Genomic DNA, 20,799 nt, shown 5'->3' with positions numbered 1-20,799 from the left:
ATATGGAACAAATAACTTATTGCCTGAGGCTTCAAATAGAAATATTTGTTAATAGGTGGAAACAGGCCATGACCATAATAATGCAGTAAAACTTTCTATTATACTTTTTTTTTTATCTTTACTTATTATTTTCTATTTATTTTTTGTTATTTCCATTGGTGCTGCTTTTTTTAATTACTAACTACATTTAGGTTTGTAAGTTACTTATGTATGTATATATATACGTATGTATGTATATATATATATATATATACATACATTTTTTAAACTATTTTTCAAGGCTGCACTTTCAAAAAAGATTAAATTGTCCAGAGAGCTGTTCCAAATGAAATTTCTTCTTGTTTTACACTGGTGTAAACAAAATAAAATCTGTCAAAGTCTAAGTCATACAGTTCCATTTTGCTTCAAAGTGCGCAGCACTGCATTAAACCAGGGAGCCAGCTTTCCATTTTTAACATTTTTCTTTTTCAAAGGGGCTGCGCTGCCCAAGGCAGAACGCAGAGAACTAGCAACTCCATCAACAAAACCATAATCCTGCGAGGGGGAACAAGCTTAACTTTTGACAGCTCAGCAGAGGAGAGAGAAAGTGAAAAAGTTATTTTTTTATATATATATATATTCTGTCTGATAATGATCTGCTAAAGTGAAACCTTCTTTGGGGGGAGGAGAACTCTGTTAAAGTAATCCTGAAGGTTATTAAAAAGTGGTCAGAGAGGACAGGGTTGTGAGGAAATACTGTTATTTCTTCACATTCAATGCCATATGTCTTGATATAGCACACCTATATGGTGGGATGGATTACCTCAACAGAGGACAAGTTCCTACTATCACAGATCTACACTGGTTTATGAACAATATTTGAGGGAAATGGTTATATTGTGTATGTGGAAAAAGTTTTAGATCTATTGCTTCATCTCAATAGTGTAACATGATGGTTTCTTACTCTGTGAACAACACAAAGTCTTGATTCTGCCTGCGCAGCTTCAAAAGCTCTTGCTGTTAACAGGTTTTTATGCAAATTCACCCCCTCCTCCTGCAACAACATATCACACAGCTTTTTTCGTGCTACATCTCTCCTCTATCTGATCCCTTATCATATTGTTTTCAAGTGTGCCTTAGTCTTATACTTTTGCCAGCTCTCTTGAGGTGCAGTGCCATGTTGCATTCAACATTCAACAAATGGTAGCTCTCTTTTTCTCTCCTTCTCTCTACCGCCCTGGGTTTGAGGCAAAATGTATTCATGTCGCCAAATGTTGTGTTTTCTTCAATAAACAGCCCTTCATTTTGGTTTTATAGGTGTGGTTATTAGCAGGAGTTTGTGTTTCATAAAGCCGCCATGTTTTGTCTATTTGCTCTGCTTCTCGCAATAACCTAGTAACATCCCCTATTCTACAACAGGACACCATGACCACTGTAGAAGATTTAGAGGGATAGAATTGAAAACGATTAAAAGAAAGTTAAACATAAAAGCTACATTACAACTAAAAAAAAAATGTATTTGCTGTAACAGTATGAATGGTAATATGCTAGGTGAAATAAAAAAGGTTCTGGCACTGCTCAGAAATCAGGATGATCTCACTCAGACTTATGCCTTCTTGTATTAACATGATGCAGTGACTTTGGCAATAACTTTTCCAGTTTTATTGTAGCCCACACATTATTAAAGTCCAACTAACCAGATGAAATAATGTTTTTGTGTTGCATTTTTACCTGCTCCAAGTCCTCTTCCTCCAGATGGGAATACGATTAACATGCAGCAAAGTGATTGCTAAGCAGCCTGTGTTAAATGACACTGATGTGTAAACATGCACATTTCCGCAGTCAGCAATCCTTTGGTGTTTCTCTCATGTTGCCACCATGTTTAGCTTTACACTTTTTTTTCTCTCACTTCATGTTTCTGTACTCTGCACTGATGGTTGGGATTGGTTTACAACCTTGACCCCGTCCCAATTTATGGCCGTGTTCACAGGTTCTTGATCAGTTCAAGCTGGATAGAATTAGTGAGGTGATAACCAGCTTCTTTGTGCTGCTGATTCTGATTGTCGTTATTTTGGTTAAACTGGAGAGACGGAAACTTATCCTGCTACGTTGAGCTTGCTTCGTGGTACGGGCCTCTGGACTTCAAATCAAAGAACTTTTAACTGCATTTTAAAACATTTTTTTGTTTAGTTATATTCAGGTTTTTTTTAGCTTATGACTAAAAATTGTGTAAATAGGCTAGAAGAAAAAGTGAGCAGAAGGCACAGCAAAGCTGAAAACTGATTATTCTACAACTATCTCTACGTGTATCAAAAAGTTTCGTATACGTGGACATTTAGGCTTTATTAATGTTAAGAAGAGTGCATTGTTCTGCACACTCTTAGCAAAGCAAAAGAGTAATTGAAGGTACCATTGCCTTTAATATAAGCCTGTTGCAGTAAACTTGGAGAAACAATCTCATTGTGATTATGAAAATAAAATAAAAACTGTCTGGTTTTTAAAAGATAGATGAGGCAAATTAGGCCTTAATCTACCTCTTCATTATTATTTAAAATCCTTGAACACAGCGGATGATGAGGGAATTCAGCTGATGGGAATGTGCTTCATGCATCTCGCCGTTAGACAGTTGGCCTCAAAAGGAAAACAAGAACAAAGGCAGTAAAACAAACCTCTGTTAGCAAGTGTTATTTTGTGCTTGAAATGACTGTAAATATATGTTCTGACATTGTTTTTCAGGTCACCATTGGCTAGCAGTGGAACATCCAGCCAGCCAAAGAAAGAGTTTGTGAACGAGGAAATAGAGGAGACGTTTTCCAAATATGACCTACCCATCAGTTTTCAAGGTTAATTACCACATTAAATACACTTGAGATACTTTTGAAACTAAAGAGTAAATTTCTAAAGTAATTTTAGGCATTCATTGACATTTTACCTAAACTGAAATTACCTAAATCAATCTTATGTTATTAAATTCAACTTAAAAACTACAGATGCACACAGTGGATGAACATTTTTTGGGGTATTTTGGTTAACTTTTTCCTTCCTTCTTTAATTCTTATTTCCAGAGGAAAAGCTGAAAAAAGACTTGGTGAAAGAACCAGTGACTCAAGCTATGCTAAAAGAGATTTTGATCACTGATACAGACTGTGTTTCTCTGCTGGACATACCCCCCAACGTTGTCTCTGTGAATTCTGATGGTGCAGATATCATAACGTGAGTGTAGACTTTTTTTTGGTCCTATACACCGTATGCCAATGTTTAAAACTTATTCTTTTTTATTTCTTATCTAAACAAACTGTTTCCACTCCCTCATGTTTGTGTTTCAGAGAGAGAAATAAACAGTATGCTGAAGCTTGCGGGAAGAGATTTAAAATTGACAACTATGTGGATCGGGCTATGCAGACGCTGAAAAGGGCTGCTAAAAACAAATGTACGCAGATGGACCTCATGCTGAAGACCGATGCAGGTTTGGTTTAATTAACTACTTTTGTTCAGTGAGGAGTATAGTACAGTATAAAAATTATTTGGTTCTTCAACAGGGCGTCTATTTTCACTCATTATTCACAGATAAATCAAGCAGACTTACATATAAGACAAAAAAAGTAAGAACAAAATGTAATATATTTTTGGAATAAATTCTTAATAGACAAGGTGCATTTTATATATAGAATCCAGAGTGCTGGTCTTATACCCTTTGATGCTCCTCTAAACCTTCTACCCACCTACTTGTTTCTCTAGACTTATTCACACTGACCTCTTGTATTTTCAAAACCTATTTATACCATATGCCTGTGCAAATTCTCAGTCATCTGGGTGATAGCAACAACAGAGACCTAAATCAGAGACAACCAGATTTTTGTTCAATCTTTTTGAAAAGATTTGACATCTAATGACAGTTTTAGAACTAGGCCTCATTGTCCTTAAATCAATAATGGCCCTACAAGTTTCCCCAATTGAGCTGCCAGAAATGAACATAGACCTCTTCATAGATACCAATACGTTTTACAAAAAACTGGATGAAAATTAAGTTACCTCAGATTTACTGTAACCTGCTGTGTAACAGCTAAACTGGTGTAACAGCTGAGCAGAGCATCAGGCTAAGTCACTATGACAAGAAAAAGCAGAGAGAACATAAAGGTAGACATTGAACTTATATAATTTATAATTATAACTTATATAATAAATATTGGAGAATAGAAGTAAAAAGAGGCAGAATGATGAAAGTGGTCCCTATGTCCTCCAGCAGTGTAAGCCAATAGCAGCATAACTATAGATAAGCTAGAGATAAGCTGAACTGAAGTCCAGGAACAACACCCATTTGCGGATGCAGTTCCTGGACTTATGCTCAGCTTTCAACACCATCATCCCACAGCATCTGATAGGCAAATTTGAACACCTGAGCTTCAGTACACCAAGGCTTAAGCCTTGCCTTAAAAGTAGACAGGGTGTCTGCCTCACCGGCTAAAACTGGTAGTTGGTTTCAGAGGAGGATAACTAAAATATCTGCCTCGTATTCTACCTTTTTTAAATTCTAGGAACCACTACTAAACATGCATATTGAGAATAAACTGTTCTGTTAGCTGTTAGGTAAAGCTTTGTTCTTAAAGACTTTATAAGTGAGATGGAGAGTTGCTATTCTGGGTATGATCTCTCTTTTTAATTTTCATCACAACTCTGGCTGCAGTTATTTAAATAATTTGAAGGAGTTTAACTGCAATTTGTGGCCATTTTCTTTGCAACATTAAAGCCCAAAATACTGTAGAGAAAATAACATCCAAAGCCATGAAAAAATGAAACTCTAGGCCCAAACATGTATGTGCTTGTAGATATTGTAGAGGAAAAAATAATAAAAACCCACGATTTGCATGTTTTTTTTTTTATTTCATTCTTATTTTGTACTCGCAAATATATTCCTTCAGATGATTTTTGAAGGATAATGATCGATAACATCCTTGTCAATAGCTGTAGACATGCATGAATATCCAGAGCAGGAAGTGATGATTGGAAGCCTGGAGGAAAAACAGACCAGCTATTCTGAGGCTGGTGAGGAATTTAGCAGAAGTGCTGAGAGGAGTATGTCCTTGAACACTTCAGCTAGAACAGGTAAGATCAAAAAATCACAAAAAAAGGAAATATGCCCCTCTTTCATTTAAGTGCTTTAAGAGAAGCATTCTGCTTCCCTCAAACATTTGATATGTTTGTCATATCGTCTTGCTCACTGAAAGACGTGGAAGCTGTTGGAACCAGTTCAAACACCAAGTTGGACTGGGAGCTCATCAAGACATCAGAGAAGTTCCATTACCTTTTGGTTATAACGGAGAGAATCATTTTAAGGAGCATCTTCCATTGTCCTCTGGCTGCATACAGAGGATTGCCTTTACTGGGAGGTAAACTGTTAACTCAGTCTTTTCAGTGGTGGGATAATTGACTAATTGTAACATTAGAGAAAAAAAAAAGTTTTTCTAATGTTCTTCTGATGATTTCATCAGATCCCGACAGACCAGTAAAACCTGAGGAAATGGACCAGAGTAAACGTTGTACAGAGATCTCCTGCTCTCCAGCTCTGGAATGTCTTTGGGTCTTCAGTTGTGAGCTCACAAGAGGGCGCACTGTCAGTTGCATGGCCTGGGACAAAAATAATCCGGTAAGATACAGACGAAAAGGAAAAATCAAACCTTGAGTTCACATAAAACTCTCCTTAATTCTGTAGCAAGACTTACGAACTAACTTAGATGTAACTTGCACTTTTAGCTTTTTTACAAGGCTTGCTCATACGTCTAGTGTAGGATCAAGATCTAGTGGATCATAGGCTCAATCTTCAAACTCCTGTTCCTAGCTTATGCCTCTTCACTTTCCTTGGGTTTAACAGTTCAAATTTGGACTACAGGGTTTCCGAATACAAAAAAACAAAAGTAACACAAATGTGATGAATAGCTGTAATGTCTGCAAATATGATAATCCCACAAATGTAATATATTTCACACTTATGTTCAATCTGACTATTGTAACTAACTGACTATTGTAACTTGAGATGACATATTGGGAATTGCCAGTATATAAAAAGCTTAACTAAATTAAAATGACGAATGTAGCCACTGCCTACTACAAACATAACATGTGATTTGTAACATGCCGGGAAATGCAGTATCCATCCATCCATATTCTGACACGCTTAATCCCAAATGGGGTCAGGAGGGGTGCTGGTGCCTATCTCCAGCTGTCTACGGGCGAGAGGCGGGGTACAGGTACACCCTGGACAGGCCGCCAGTCAATCTAGTACTTCTTTGTTTATAGATGTTGGAAATCGGCCTGTTTTTCAGTGTAATCCTGTTTCTCTGAGTGTGACTGGCTGGATGTGCTCTCTTCACCCTCTGACATGAGAGCTGGCTCTGAGCTCGTCTGCCTGGCTGTGTGTTTCCTGGACGGGGCCGCCATTTACAGTCACCTTTTGTATCTCTGCTTCTGTCTCCTTGAACCCCAGTCGGCCTCGGCCGCTCACACTGAGCCTGGTTCTGCTGGAGGTTTCTTCCTGTTAAAAGGGACTTTTTTCTCTCCACTGTGGCTACAAGCATGCTTAGTGTGAGGGATTGCATTCGACTCAATGAGTCGATGCATTCAACTGGTTTTCCTTAAATAGAAAACTTTGAATCAATTTGACTATAATGTCCCTTAAGATGACATGTGTTGTAAATTGGCACTATATAAATCAACTGAATTCAATTAATAGTCCTGCAAACATAATATCCATCCATTTTCTGTCACACTTATCCCAAGAGGGGTGCTGGTGCCTATCTTCAGCTGTCTATGGGTGAGAGGCGGGGTATAACCTGGAGATTTAGAGAAGACAATTAACCTAACAATCATGTTTTTGGGCTGTGGGAGGAAGACAGAGTGCCCAGAGAGAACACGCATGCTCAGAGAGAATATGCAAACTCCAAGCGGAATCGAACCCCGAACCTTCTTACTACAAGGCACCAATGCTACCCACTGTTCCATATTACATTTGAGCAGCCTCAAATGTAATATGTTTCCCATAATTGTAATAGTCACTGCCTACTACAAACAAAACAGGCCATTGAAGCATTTACCAAGTTCTTTAAATTTGAAAGCATAAACAGATAACAAGCATATGGAATCTTTTTTTTCTTATTTTCATTGTTGGTTTTAAAACCTCTTAAGCCTGCTATCCTATTTTCCAAAAAAGGCATACAGGTACTCATACTTTCTAAGGCTTTTTTCAACTTGTACGCTGCCTAAACTGGTAACTCTTTGATTAAAGGAAATAATGACCCTGGTGCATGAAGTGGAAGTAAAATTTTAAAGTAAACTAATCTGGGCCTGAGCAAAGCCCAGCGTACACTGTGCAATTTTCGGGGCGATTTTCCATTTTCCAGGCAAATCACTCAGTGGGCATGCGCAAACAAGGATTCTTTTTTTTCTCCTTCCTCTCAGATGAAAACACAGCAGCATGGCAGGGATGGAATGAGTTAAATGGAGTCCTTTCTGTAAAATTGACAGACCATAGTAGCTATGTTTGCTCAGCCATGTCTTTTTTTTTTTCGAATTATGTCGTCGCCTTTACTTTTTAGGCTTTCAGCACAAAATTGCAAAAATTGCCAAGGCAGCGTGTTTCACTCTAGTGAGCTCCATATTCCTCTTCTATTTGTTTCGCCTCCGGATAGACGACTCAGAGCAGCTCCATCTCTCAAGTCTGATGTGGTTTTCAGTGGTACAGTGTGAGCAGTAGCTGCATGCAACGACTGAAAAAATCGCACAATGTATGCCCGGCTTAAATGAAAAAACAAACAAAAAAAAACAAAGATTTTCACCTACAAAGCTCCTTACCTTTCCTGTATCAAAGGAAATAAACATAATAAACAGCGACTACAATATCTTGGTTACATCTGTAGCAACCCTGGTGTTCATTCAACAAGTAACTGAGAAGTTACTTGTTGAATGAAAACCAAGGAATTAGAAATGGTTGTTATAAATGGTTAAAAGGTATAAATGGTTGGATTTAGAAAAATCTGGGCGAACCTTCTGTGCCATTTTGGCACAGCTTGGCATAATATCTGAAATTTTATGTATTCTTGAAATTTTGAATGCGTTATATATTTTGTTTTCCTCCCAATAATCAGAACTTTTGGCGTGTTTTTTTTGGGGACTCAACAGTGAGTTTATTACTTTCATTTTTCTGTATTTGAGTTAGCATTAGCTTGCATGACCGGCTCCATCATGCTGGTTTTCCTTCAGTATGAGCGCCACAAACGTCACGTCACGTGACCAAGAAAACGTAACAGGATTGGCTGGGTGTTGGACACCACAATCCATTGCTAATGTCTGTGACCTGGAGTAACCCTTCCCTTTTTACACTGAATTTAGACGCCGAGTTTAAGAAAGTGAAATAGAGCCAGTTGAATCTAAGGAGGCTGAAAATATTGAGTTTGAATTTTGAAAGGTTGAATTTTTTTATATGCAGATTTTTTTTTTAACACTGAAAAATTAAACTGAAAAATAAGTACTGAAAATGTAATCACTTTGAAATAGTAATGTGAATTTTTAGCTTGAAAAGAAAATAAATGAAATTTCAACTATGTAGAAATAATGAAAATGAATCTTTCTTAGGTCAAAAAGTGTTCTGAATATATTTTAACACTGAAACAGTAAGTACAAACAAACAACATTTAAATTTCAGTAGCATTTTTAATTCAAATCCCAGCGACACAGATTTACTTCCATAGTTATTGGATTGACCCAGTATTATTGGTCATTAACATACAGGTTGTTGGATCTTATTTCATGTGCTGCATTTTTTTGTACATTGCAATTGAACAGCTTAATGGTCAATGAGGGGGTTTAAGTTGGCAACAGCAATCAAACAGCAAACAAAACAAAGTACAAAATGGCTTCAATCTTATTGAACTTTTTTACCAAGGCAAATCAGTTCTATGGTCACAGCTAGAAAAATGAAGCAGATCAAACAAAGAACACTGTCTCTACTGTGAAACATGGAGGAGGCTCTGTTATGCTCTGGGCGCCGCTTTGCTTAATCTGGCAGGGTGTCTGAATCTCTGCAGAGTCCAAATAAATCTCCAGCCTATCCAGGGATTATAGAGAGAAATGTGCTGGCCGGTGTCAGAAAGCTTGGTATCAGTCGCAGGTCATGGATCTTCAACAGGATAATCAGCCAAAATACAGATAGACACAGGCAAGAAAGGCTGAGAGGAAAACAGGGGACTATTCTGAAGTGGCCTCTAGGAGCCCGGACCTAAGTCCTGCTGAGCATCTTTGGAAGGAGCTAAAACAGGCCGTCTGGAAAAATGAAGTGTAGTGGTCCGTCCAGTAAGGCACAAGGACAAAGGCATATAAAAAAGTATTTTCTATTTATTTCCAAAAAAATTCTTCACAAAAGGACTTACATCAAATTTCAAAAATATACTAAAATGTCTCCAAAGGAAATCAACTAAGGCATACCTAACTCATTGTGGGTTTTTCTTTCATTGAAATCTGTTCACTAAGACACTGATGTCAGCTTTCAAAACTAGCCGAGTTGGATTGATGCAAAATAAAAACTATAAGAGTTACCACCAACAGTTCAAACATGAACTGCTTTTATGACAATGAACTGAAAAGCATAATAAATCCTGACCCATCCATTTGTGTCTTCAGGATTATAATACTGATTCTCCTTTTTTTGTGCTAGGACCTTCTTGCTGTAGGTTACAGTGAGACCGACTCCATGAACGAGAAACCAGGTCTGGTGTGCTGCTGGTGCATTATAAACCCCACGGTATGACCGATCACTCTTCATCAAGCAGACTATTATAACTCAAAGACACAAACAGAGCACCCTGAACCAACACGTTGTTTAGAAACACTATTATTAGTTTGAACTGTAGTAAACTATCAAATACACTGCAAAAATCTGAACTGAATTAAGTCCTTTTTTTTTAATAGTGTATTTTCCTGTTTGTTGATTGAAACTAGCTAGACCATTCACCACTGGAATAAGATGTATAAAATATGAATAAACTTCCTTGTTATCTTATTTAAAGTGCATAATAACTGATTATCTATTTTAAGGGCAGAAAGAGTCATTCCACTAACAGATCATCTTATTTTTCATGCTCACATTTAGGGCAAATTCATTTATTTGAAGAAATGTTTATCAGCTTTAGATCAGTTTTTGCTGTGTACTACAGAACTTTTTTCTCATTGATGGGAACGGCGGAACAGGTGATCTGTAAAGACCAAAATCGGGAAGATGGTTGTCAAAAATAGCACTGAGAGGTTGTCAAGTATGTTTCAGCAGTCGAACATCTACAGCGTTCAGGACGTTGGCGTGCTGTGCTAATGTAGCCAATGTGGCGTGCTGATGTAGCCATGGTGGGGGGGGTCTAACTGCTTTAGACATCAGCGGTGTTTTCCTATGACATATTTTTTTTCTAGTAAAGTCTTGCAGTAAGACATACACCTGATGTAAAAGCTGTAAATTTTGGTCCTTTCTTGCAGTGGCCTGAGCGTATAATTTACTGCGATGGTGCCATTACTACTTTGGATTTCTCAGCCAACCACCCTGGTCGGCTGGCTGTGGGGATGAGTGACGGCGTCATTGCCATCTATAACCTGCAGACTGCGGATATCAAGGCACCAACCTTCAGCAGCCGGTGAGGAATGAGTGTGGCTGTTAAAGCACTGGTATAAACATTAGGCCCAGTAGTATTACTCTATATTCAGAGGTGGGCAGAGTATCCAAAAAGCTGTACTTAACAGTAGCACTACTTCATCAAATTTGTGTTAGTAAAAAGCAGTCATTCAAAAAATGACTCCTGTAGGAGTAAAAAAAGTACTTGGTTAAAATGCCACTTATATGCTGGCATGAAAGCCTTTTCCCGCTGAAAGGTGCTTATATCCTGGAGCTTTTGTTCCAAGATCAAGTTGCAAATGTAGGTCTGGGAACAGATGTCCCAGAACTAGATAACTCAACAGCTTTGCTTTAACAGGCTGAGCATTATGTCTGTTACCATAAGGCTCCATTTGATAATGTATATGCAACGTTATTGAAAATTAATTAGGGAGTAAAATTATCTAAAATGGTCTCATAGACAGAAAGGAAGGTGAGGTGAAAATTTAACAATACAGGATATACAGCAGCTCCTATAAGTCTGCTTTCACATCTGTATGAGACAGAAAACAGAGAACATAACTACAGCAAAAAGAAGTCAACAGACAACCAATTTAAACTTAAAAAAGAGCTTCCAGAGCAGTGGGTATCCCTTAGATATCCATGTGTGGAAGGCCAACACCATGGTGATTAAACAATATTATTCAGCGTGGTATATATCAGGATATATATCAGTAATATTAGTGTGCATCTCTGAACATGTGGAACCAAACTGCAGTGGTATGTAAACAAGCACCGGTTTTTACCTTACTTAGTGAGTCGAGAGTTCCTGAAATGTAGGTGGTTTGCTTTCCCAGGATGCTTCCACTCTCAAAGTGACAAAAGTTGACATGAGTGCACAGAGACACAGAGTGCACATATTGTGCCTGACTAAGTTCATGTTTGGTGCCCTTCTTTTTCGATGTGCCCATGCAGGGAAAGTCTCAAAAGACACCATGGGCCAGTCAGGCTACTCAGGTGGAACCTGCAAGAACAGAGCTTCACTGAAAAGGAGAGGGTTGAGGATCTATTCTCTCTGGGTGAAGACGGCAGGACCTGCAAGTGGTTTGTCGTTAATGGTTGCCTGGAATGCACAGGTGCGGTTCTCTCACATTAAACAATTTGAATTGTAGATTAAAGTGCTCTTAGATCCACAAAGAAACAAAATCCAAGTGGTTTTAAGCTTTGGATTGCTTTTTCTAAAACTGATCTTAAATTTATTTACAAGTAATAAAAACTAGGATGCACTATGGAAGCTTAAGTCCTGCATTCTTCATAAAATGATGAGGATCATATAGCACACTCTCCAGAAGAGTGTGAAACACTAACAGAGTGTCTTCAGTCACAGACATCAGACATATATTAACATTTAGATTTAAAAAAAACTGAACTGGATTAAACTGAATTGAATTGAAACACATCCATACGTCTAAATTTACGAACCTATGGATGTTTAGATATTAGAGAAAACCTGAGAGTTTTTGTTCAAATGTATTTGAAACATCCTTAATCTGATTTTTTTTCCCCCCTTTTCGGAGCGATTCTCCAGTTGTGCAAAAATTTTTCAGTCGGGCCAACTTATGCGTCATGCGTTGTGTAGTATACAGGGGGTAACAAGGGGCGATCAGCCTCTCACAACCACCTCCTGATCAGGAATTGTAAGGTCGGGAGAAAATGAACATGTTTGAAATTCAGTCAGCCATTGTAAGATGGTCTTGGGTAAACCGCTCAGTGCGCATGCACAAACAAGGACTCCTCGTCTTTTCTTCCTCTCAGCCGAAAACACAGAAGCATGGCGGGGGTGCAAGTAAAATGGAGGACTTTGTGTAAAATTGACAGACAGTAGTAGCCACTTTTGCTCAGCTATGTCTTTGTTTAATTACATCATTGCTTTTTCTTTTTAGGGCTTTCAGCACATAATTGCCCAAATTGCCAAGGCAGTGCGTTTCACTCTAGTGAGCTTCATATTCCTCTCCTACTTGTTTGACCTCCGGATAGACGAGTCAGAGTAGCGCCATCTCACTGCGGAGCTGAGTCCCACGTGGTTTTTAGACATACAGTGTGAGCAGGTAGATCGCATCAGAGCGTCCTGTCGAACAGTGTGAGAACATACATCGTGAGCTGTGAAATTTTAAACCCTGTGGTTTTGTCGTACAGTGTTAGCTGTAGCTGTGTGCAATGTTTGAAATATCGCACAGTGTATTTACAGATAAAAAATTGTCTCCAAAGGATTTTAGCAGACTCTGCCACTGTCATTCTCATTATAAAGAGTTTCGGCAGGTAATGAAGTCTGAAAACACTGAAAATAACATAGTTATAACATAGTATCCAGGTATTCACTTTTTAAAAAAAAACTAAAATAGTTGGGAATAAGGATACCGGTGCCGTCTACAGGAAGGGCTTAAGACCCTTCCTGACTCGGTGGTTATATCAGCTACCCTCGAATTTGTTCACCCAGTATATTATCTTCCTCTGAGAGGAAGCAGTTAAATAAGCTCATGAGTAGAGCAGTGCAGGTTAAAGGGTTACGATTCCCAGCCCATGCATCGTCCTGTTCGAAAGCTAAAGAGCTGCTAACGATTTGAATGTTTTACTTTGGGTGCATCATAGTATATATTTTCTCCAAGATTTTGTTACTTTCACTTCTCCAAACAAATCCAAGATGTTGTTTGCTTCCCTGCTGTTAATAGCTTTTTTAAAATTTTTAATAAATAGGTTATTTCTGGTCTTGTTACATCTGCCACACACTTCATTTGATCTGACTATGCTGTGGTTAAAACTTTATGTTTTTTTTTTTTGTTGTTCTGTTGTGAAATTGTTCCTCAGTTTAACAAAGTACCCCCTAACTGTTTGACAGTGATACATTTAAAATAATTTTTTTAGACATCTTAAAGTATTATAATAGATGCTAGAGCTGGAGAAAGACTGATGCATCAACTGAAAGATATTTTTTTCCAGCAACATTATTTTTATCTTGTGTCACATAAAGTGCATACATTGCCACTCCCGCCATCTGCTATTATATTTAAATGCTTTCTCTAATTTGTTAAGAAAGGTTTCTTTTTTTTGTTTAAGTTGAGACTTGTGTAACATTTGTTATAAATGGGTTTTTTTTTATCATGAGAATGTAGGGAAAAAACTAATATCAACTCAAAGAATTGGCCCCAAAAACATCAGCAGCACATAGTGGTGATCAGTTAGACTAAAGTCAAATGAATCAAAATCAGCCTTAGAAAAGCTTTAGCTGTCGATCTCTAATGCCCGCCGCCTCATATTGTCTTCAAAGTGCATGTCTGTATAATCAGAAACAGGCCTTAAAGATGTAAGATACTCCTAAGGTGAGCATAAAGGAAACCTTTGGTCTCTGAAAAAAATCATGAATGTTGCAATCAACGGCAGAAAAGAAAACACACAGACATAGACCAGTGATTCTCTAAAAGTTAAAATGGAAAGGGAAATTTTTTGGACTCAACAACAGAGGATTGTGAGCAATGACAAACTACAATGTTTAAAGGACACAAAAAAGGTTTGTTTCCCCAGTAAATAATAATGCTACACTTAAGAACTACATACTGTATGTTTTGACATTTATATTGCTGTTTCAAAGACATGATGGAGCTCGACAGGATTAACACCCCGGACATGGATAAACAGAACCAACCAGAGACAGAAGAAGGATATCTGCAGCCTATGTTCATCTCTGGTCTCTACTTTGACTTTCATCCAACTGTAAGTTGCTCCAGAATATGTAGAAGAAACTGTCGGATCATTTGCCACCTGTATTTCTCACAAAGACTGCTTGTTTCTACAGGACGCCAACATCTACTTGACTTGTACCTGGGAGGGAAACATCCAAAAGCGTTCCTGCTCCCGAAGTTATGACCTTCTGGAAACTTACAGCAAACATTCTGTAAGTTCAGCACTCTTAAAACCACTGTCTCTTCCTGAGAAGAATCCAGCAAAACTAGATCCAACTATTGCTTTTTTTTTTCTTTTTTTTTACTTCCGACGTTCTTAGTTTACAGACATAGTGTTACTTTGAGTGTCGGGGTTAAGAAATTTGAGTAAATATTCAGAGACTTTATGGTAAATAAACATAGCAATGTGGACACAATTGTTGGTTGTTTAATGACCAAAACCCACAGTGGTCACAGAAATTACTTTGATCTGTAGAACTAACAAAAAGGTTCTTTAAAGATTCTTTCAATTGTCTTAAATTCTTTAAGAATGAACTGAGGAAAGTCAAGCATTGCTGTTTAACCATGCATCCACAGAAGGATTTGAATGAATTACCAATAATCAACATATTCAACAGTTTAAATTCAAATCAGGTCATAAACAAATATGCTTCCTAATGATGATGATGATAGTGATGAAGGGCAACATTTATTGGAAACTGGAGTAACTAAAACTCCTTTTACTGGTAAATGCACCATTGTTGCACTGGTTTCATGCACTGTTTGTCCAACCATCCAGATCTAGATAAAGTTACGTTCAAAATGTCTTGCCGGAAGTCTTTCAATTACATTACATTTCCAGTAACTAGCGCTGTAACTAATTCATAAAAGTCAGTACCGCATTAGTCATTACTTTGCTTTAAACAAATTTGTTATTCGTCAATAACCGTCAGTGGGGGGAAAGTAATAATGTACATTTACTTGATTACTGTGGTGAAGTATTTTTTTGAGTATCTTTGCTTTACTTTAGTGATATTTTGGGGGGGTACTTATAGTTAGGCCCGAGCAGCTAAGTGCTGCGAAGGCGTATTGTAATTTAAGTTAAGTTCATTCCACTACATTTCAAAGTTAATTATTGTACTGTCTGCTCTACATCATTTCAAGAAAGCTGCTAGTTCCTTCTTCCTTTTGGCTCAGCTTAGCTCTGTATTTTTAAATACTATATTACTTTTAAATGCACATACTTTTGAATACTGAAGTATTTTCAAAAGTGATTACTTCAATATTTTGATTTGAGTAGATGTTTGAGTAACTTTTACTTGTATTTGAGTAAGATTTTGCTATGAATATCAATACTTTTACTCAAGTACTGAGTATTTTGTACACAACTGCCTACAGTATATACAGTAAATAAGGACTATGGTTTCTTGGTGTAAGTGCATGTGGACAGCTATGCTCAACTTCAGGAAGAAGAAGAGGAGAGACAATGGCACACAGCCGCTGATTTAATGACAGTGTTTCTGCAGAAAAAGCCCTACTGAAGGCTGTTTTTGTGATTTGCTCATTATGTGCCGGAACAAAGACTTCATCAATAGCTACATTTACATGGACACAAATAATCGGATTGAAGGCCTGATCAGATCAAAAATGTTTCATGTAAACATGTCAGACTGAAGATTCTAATCCGATTTGGTCCGATCGGAAATAAATTTAATTCCGAAAGAGAGAGGTGGTTTTTGCCGATCGCCATTCTGATTGGCGTCCATGTAAACACCCATTCGGATCTTAAGAATAAAATCATCTTCACTGCGCATGTGTGCGACGTCAGCGTGACGTTTTTCCGCCTTGTCAACAACAGGAAACCACCGGTCGCTCTCGCTCTCGCTTTGAACAACATGGCGGGAGGAGTCTAGGAACGCCGACTTATACACTCAAGTTCATTTAAAGCTGCAGGAAGCAGGAATTTATCCTCCTCCTCATCCTCTTTTCTCTCTCCACAGCCCACTCGCTCTCCCACGCCGGTTCAATCGCTCATTCTCTACATTTTCTCTCGGACATTTCGCTGCCAAGCGCTTTTTTCCTCCTCTCTCCTTTTTTCTTTCCGCTCGCTCCGAGCGCATCGTTTGTCAGGCCTCCCAAAAACCAGACGCAGACAGAACTGCCAAGTTTGGCAGGAAGTTCTGCGCATGCTTAAAAGATTTAATCTGATCCAACGCTTGGTACATGTATACACACGTCATGATCGGATCATTCATTTAGTGTCCATGTAAACGGAGATTTTGAATTTCCGATCAACCAAGGTTTGGATCGGATCGGGGAAATTTTGTGCATGTAAACGTAGCTAGTGTTGGTTAGAAACTTGAATTTAATGTCATGATCTTGGCACTCTATTCACCTGTCTGACTCGGCCTGGTTTCTAATCACTGCTCATCTGAACCACCTGCTTCTGCCACTTTGAGGAACTTGTATCCAGCTATCAGGGCCAGATTATCTTGTTCTCTTTCTCCGGGACCAGTGGAGAGAGGGTTTTTAGCATACCATAGTGTTTCTGATTTCCTGATCCTGACCTGTTCAGCCTCTCATCCCCTGAACATGCCTGTTCCTGTCTGATCCCAGTGGACAGAGTGGTTTTTAGCATACCTGGTAGTTTCTGATCCTGGCCTGTTCTGCCTCTCAACCACTGAGTATGTCTGTTCCCATCTGAACGGATTGCCTGAACTGTCTTTGGACTTCTGGATCCCTGCACCAGCCTGCTCTTGTTCTGATCTGTATGTCTGACCTGGTTTCAAACTCCTGCATATTCTCCTAGATGAAGCTGCTGGGACACTCTGGGTGGCGCCCGCCACATCTTGTTGGCAGCCCACCGGCCAGATCCTGCCTCGTTCTCTGGCAATGGACTGACCTGATAAACCAGATTAGTGACTCACGTTCATAATCTTCCTCCATTAGATTTACGTGGTCACTAACCTGGGTTTCCAGTTACCAGAGTTACTAGTGATAGACCCCCTAGCTGCTGATACCGTGGATCGACAGTTCCATGTCTTAGATAAATGTTTTGAGTTAATCCGCTGTCTGTCTTGCTTTGAATACCGGGTCATTCTGTCCTGTGTCATGATATTTAAAGAAATACCTCAGCACTGACTGACAGCTGCTGCCTATAATTAAGGCTCAAGCAGCAGGAGAGGAAGTAATCACTCTGATGGAATAATTCCAATGCAAGTGAATAAGATGAAAGAGAAGGGATGAGAAAGGCAGGTGAATTAAACAAGTAATCAAGGTCAGCTATCAGGGCAGATCAAGACACTGGTCTCTATTTTGTTCCCTATTAGGGTCCTGCGAACTGCGTGACATGGTGTCCTTTCCACCCAGATGTGTTCCTAAGCTGCTCTTCAGACTCCACCATTAGACTCTGGAAGCAGGACTGCAAGAGTCCCATGTTAAGCTTCACCTCCAACCACAGGGCAGTTCATGAAGTCAGGTGGTCTCCGAGGCAGGCTGCGGTATTTGGTGCTGTTAACGACAGCCAGCTTGAGATCTGGGACCTTAACACCAACTTGTAAGTCCAAATGAGCAGAAAAATCAACCAGCTGTATTTGCAGTCCATTGATGAAGTTTGATAGCTAGCAGGTGCTTTTGTCACCTACATCATCACACCTTCCATAAACAACCCACTGCGAACAAATGAGCCTTATTCCCTAACAATATCCACTCCTATCTTACAGTTTGAACCCAGTTATTGTGCAGCGTGCTGCCCCTGGACTGAAGATGACGTCTCTCCTGTTTGCATCACGCTCAGACTGCGTCATGGTGGGAGACAGCTGTGGCCAGGTCACTGTGTATAAGCTGCAGAACATCTTTACTGGAGAAAGCAGTCAGGTAAAATAGTCAGACACATCAGAGAAATGCTTTGATATAAAGACATAGAGTTGAATTTAGTTCATAGCAATAATCTAAATGAGGATTTCAGCATGTATAATTATATGCAGACAGCACTACACAACATCTGTTTATATATTTTATCAGCAAATAACAGTTTATTTAGAGCTATTTAGTTTGCTTGTCTGTTTGTGTGGGGGTTGCAGAATTTGATCTCCTCATAACCAAACAGTGAAACCAAATAGTCCCAACACTAGTTGGCATCCACATAGACTCAGAATCTGACTGGGAACCTGTTCTTTCAGGGGGAAGTTCTGGACGCCCTCTGCTCTGCAGCTTCCAAAGAACCTCGAGAACTGAAGGGCCTCATTTTCCCAAATTCCATAGAGACACTCTCACTTTATATGTTTAACTTATATGTTTAACTTTTATTCTTTATTTAAGGATCAATCTGCATCATCTTTAGTATCAAACTGTACATCAGAAAAGAATAAGACACAAACTTCTATTGAAATAATCCATTCTGTAAACAGCACCAGCAAAGGTCAAAGTTAATCTTTGATCTAAATCCAAATTACAGCTCAGAAACTAAAAGGGTAATTTGCATAAGATTAAAGGGTAGTTACAAGAAGCAGAATAGAAAAACAAAGAATATTACAACAAAGTCACTCATCAAAGATTGAAAAACATTTCAAGATGCTAAAATTATTTTGAAAGAGAGACATGTCCACAGAAATGTAGATGATGATATAATGAGTTGTTTCTATTCGCTGATTTGCAGTTTTCTCATTTACATATTGTGTGCAATGCAATATATACTGTGTGTTTTCAAGTGTTTCAAGTTTGTTTTGAACTTATCAAAGGCTTAAAAAATAAAGTGCATGGGTTTGATGGGAGACTTCTTTGTATTTTTTATGTTCCTTCAGACTTTATTTTATTAAATGTTGATTAAAACTACTGTATCATTTTGGCTAGGTGGAATTTCTAAGCTGACAAATCGAAGTTTTGACATCTAAATGGTATTTTCTCCTGACTGTGTTGATTATAAGGTTGCACTCATTAAGTGAATATTTACTTCAGGAAGAACCAAAACACAGTCATCCTTTGAATCCAGTAGGTCGTTTCTTTACTTAAATGTTTAGTTCTAAGGCTGATTTAGCTTTAGCAGATAAATACGGTCCAGGATTGGTTGATTTGCTTCTGCTAAGTAAGGTTTTTGTGCAGATACAAAACTGCCTAACTTCAAAAAGTCATTTTGCTCATCTCTAAAAGCACTATTATCTAAATCAATGACTAAGAATTAAGAGAAAGCAAACTTTTTTGTGCATATACAGCATATTATTATGTGCAGTCACATAATATGACTTTATAGTATTGTTATTGTTACATTTCTTAGTAAACATAAAAGTGTTATTTATATGTCCTAATAAGACAATGCATAAGTGACAGATAGGTGCATGAAATGACCCAGGACAACTATCAAATAGCAAATTATTACTTACAGGGGTTAGGACTTTTTGATGTTGAAATACACTACTCAAAAAAATTAAAGGAACACTGAAAACACATCAGATCTCATTGGGGCAAAAAATCATGCTGTTTATTTATACTGAAATGGACTGGGTGATGTGTTAGGAGCAAAAGGATGCCACATAATTTGATGGAAATGAAAATTATCAACCTGCAGAGGGCTGAATTCAAAGACACCCCAAAAATTACAGTAAAAAAATGATGCGGCAGGCTAGTCCATTTTGCTGAAATTTCATTGCAACTCAAAATGGTATTCAATAATTTGTATGGCCCCCACGTGCGTGTATGCATGCCTGACTACGTCAGGGCATCCTCCTAATGAGACGATGGATGGCGTCCTGGGGTACCTCCTCCCAGATCTGGACCAGGGAATCACTGAGCCCTGGACAGTCTGAGGTTCAACCTGGTGGCGTCAGATGGATCGAAACATAATGTCCCAGAGGTGTTCTATTGGATTTAGGTCAGGCTAGCGTGGGGGCCAATCAATAGTATCAATTCCTTCATCCTCCAGGAACTGCCTGCATACTCTCGCCACATGAACCCGGGCATTGTTGTGCACCAGGAGGAACCCAGGACCCACTGCACCAGCATAGGGGCTGACAATGGGTGCAAGGATTTCATACCGCATGTGCTCAGGGTGAACCTGCTCTCATCTGTGAAAAGCACAGGGCAGCCTGTGCACAGCCAGTGGCAGACTCGCCATTTCCGGTGTTCTGTAGGAAATGCCAATCGAGCTCCATGGTGCTGGGCAGTGAGCACAGGCCGCACTAGAGGACGTTGGGCCCTCAGGCCACCCTGGTGAAGCCTGTTTCTGATTGTTTGGTCAGAGACATTCACACCAGTGGCCTGCTGGAGGTCATTTTGTAGGGCTTTGGCAGTGCTCCTCCTGCTCCTCCTTGCACAAAGGAGCAGATACCGGTCCTGCTGATGGGTTGTAGACCTTCTACGGCCCTGTCCAGCTTTCCTGGAGTAACTGTCTGTCTCCTGGTATCTCCTCCATGCTCTTGAGATTGTGCTGGGAGACACAGCAAACCTTCTGGCAATGGCACGTATTGATGTGCCATCCTGGAGGAG

The 20,799-nt window shown here is 38.9% G+C and overlaps 1 protein-coding gene across 1 annotated transcript in view; it reads left to right on the top strand.

Moving 5' to 3' along the window:
- The window catches only part of wdr78 (WD repeat domain 78), a 32,469-nt gene extending 13,302 nt beyond the window's left edge, over positions 1 to 19,167 (top strand). Inside the window, exons 4-17 of the mRNA XM_015381677.1 lie at positions 2,716 to 2,822; positions 3,045 to 3,192; positions 3,306 to 3,445; positions 4,942 to 5,082; positions 5,205 to 5,366; positions 5,469 to 5,623; positions 9,683 to 9,769; positions 10,492 to 10,646; positions 11,579 to 11,739; positions 14,250 to 14,371; positions 14,454 to 14,552; positions 17,649 to 17,875; positions 18,042 to 18,195; positions 18,501 to 19,167. Of these exons, the coding sequence (XP_015237163.1) occupies positions 2,716 to 2,822; positions 3,045 to 3,192; positions 3,306 to 3,445; positions 4,942 to 5,082; positions 5,205 to 5,366; positions 5,469 to 5,623; positions 9,683 to 9,769; positions 10,492 to 10,646; positions 11,579 to 11,739; positions 14,250 to 14,371; positions 14,454 to 14,552; positions 17,649 to 17,875; positions 18,042 to 18,195; positions 18,501 to 18,620 (1,978 nt within the window). The 3' untranslated portion in view covers positions 18,621 to 19,167. The remainder of the gene's footprint in view (positions 1 to 2,715; positions 2,823 to 3,044; positions 3,193 to 3,305; positions 3,446 to 4,941; positions 5,083 to 5,204; positions 5,367 to 5,468; positions 5,624 to 9,682; positions 9,770 to 10,491; positions 10,647 to 11,578; positions 11,740 to 14,249; positions 14,372 to 14,453; positions 14,553 to 17,648; positions 17,876 to 18,041; positions 18,196 to 18,500) is intronic.
- The last annotated feature ends 1,632 nt before the right edge of the window (positions 19,168 to 20,799 follow it).

The sequence above is a fragment of the Cyprinodon variegatus genome, unplaced genomic scaffold (genome assembly GCF_000732505.1).
Source record: "Cyprinodon variegatus isolate N-32 unplaced genomic scaffold, C_variegatus-1.0 Scaffold239, whole genome shotgun sequence".
NCBI classification, from domain to species: Eukaryota; Metazoa; Chordata; class Actinopteri; order Cyprinodontiformes; family Cyprinodontidae; genus Cyprinodon; species Cyprinodon variegatus.
The sequence above is the reverse complement of the archived record's forward strand: the minus strand, read 5'-3'. Positions and strand labels throughout refer to the sequence as shown.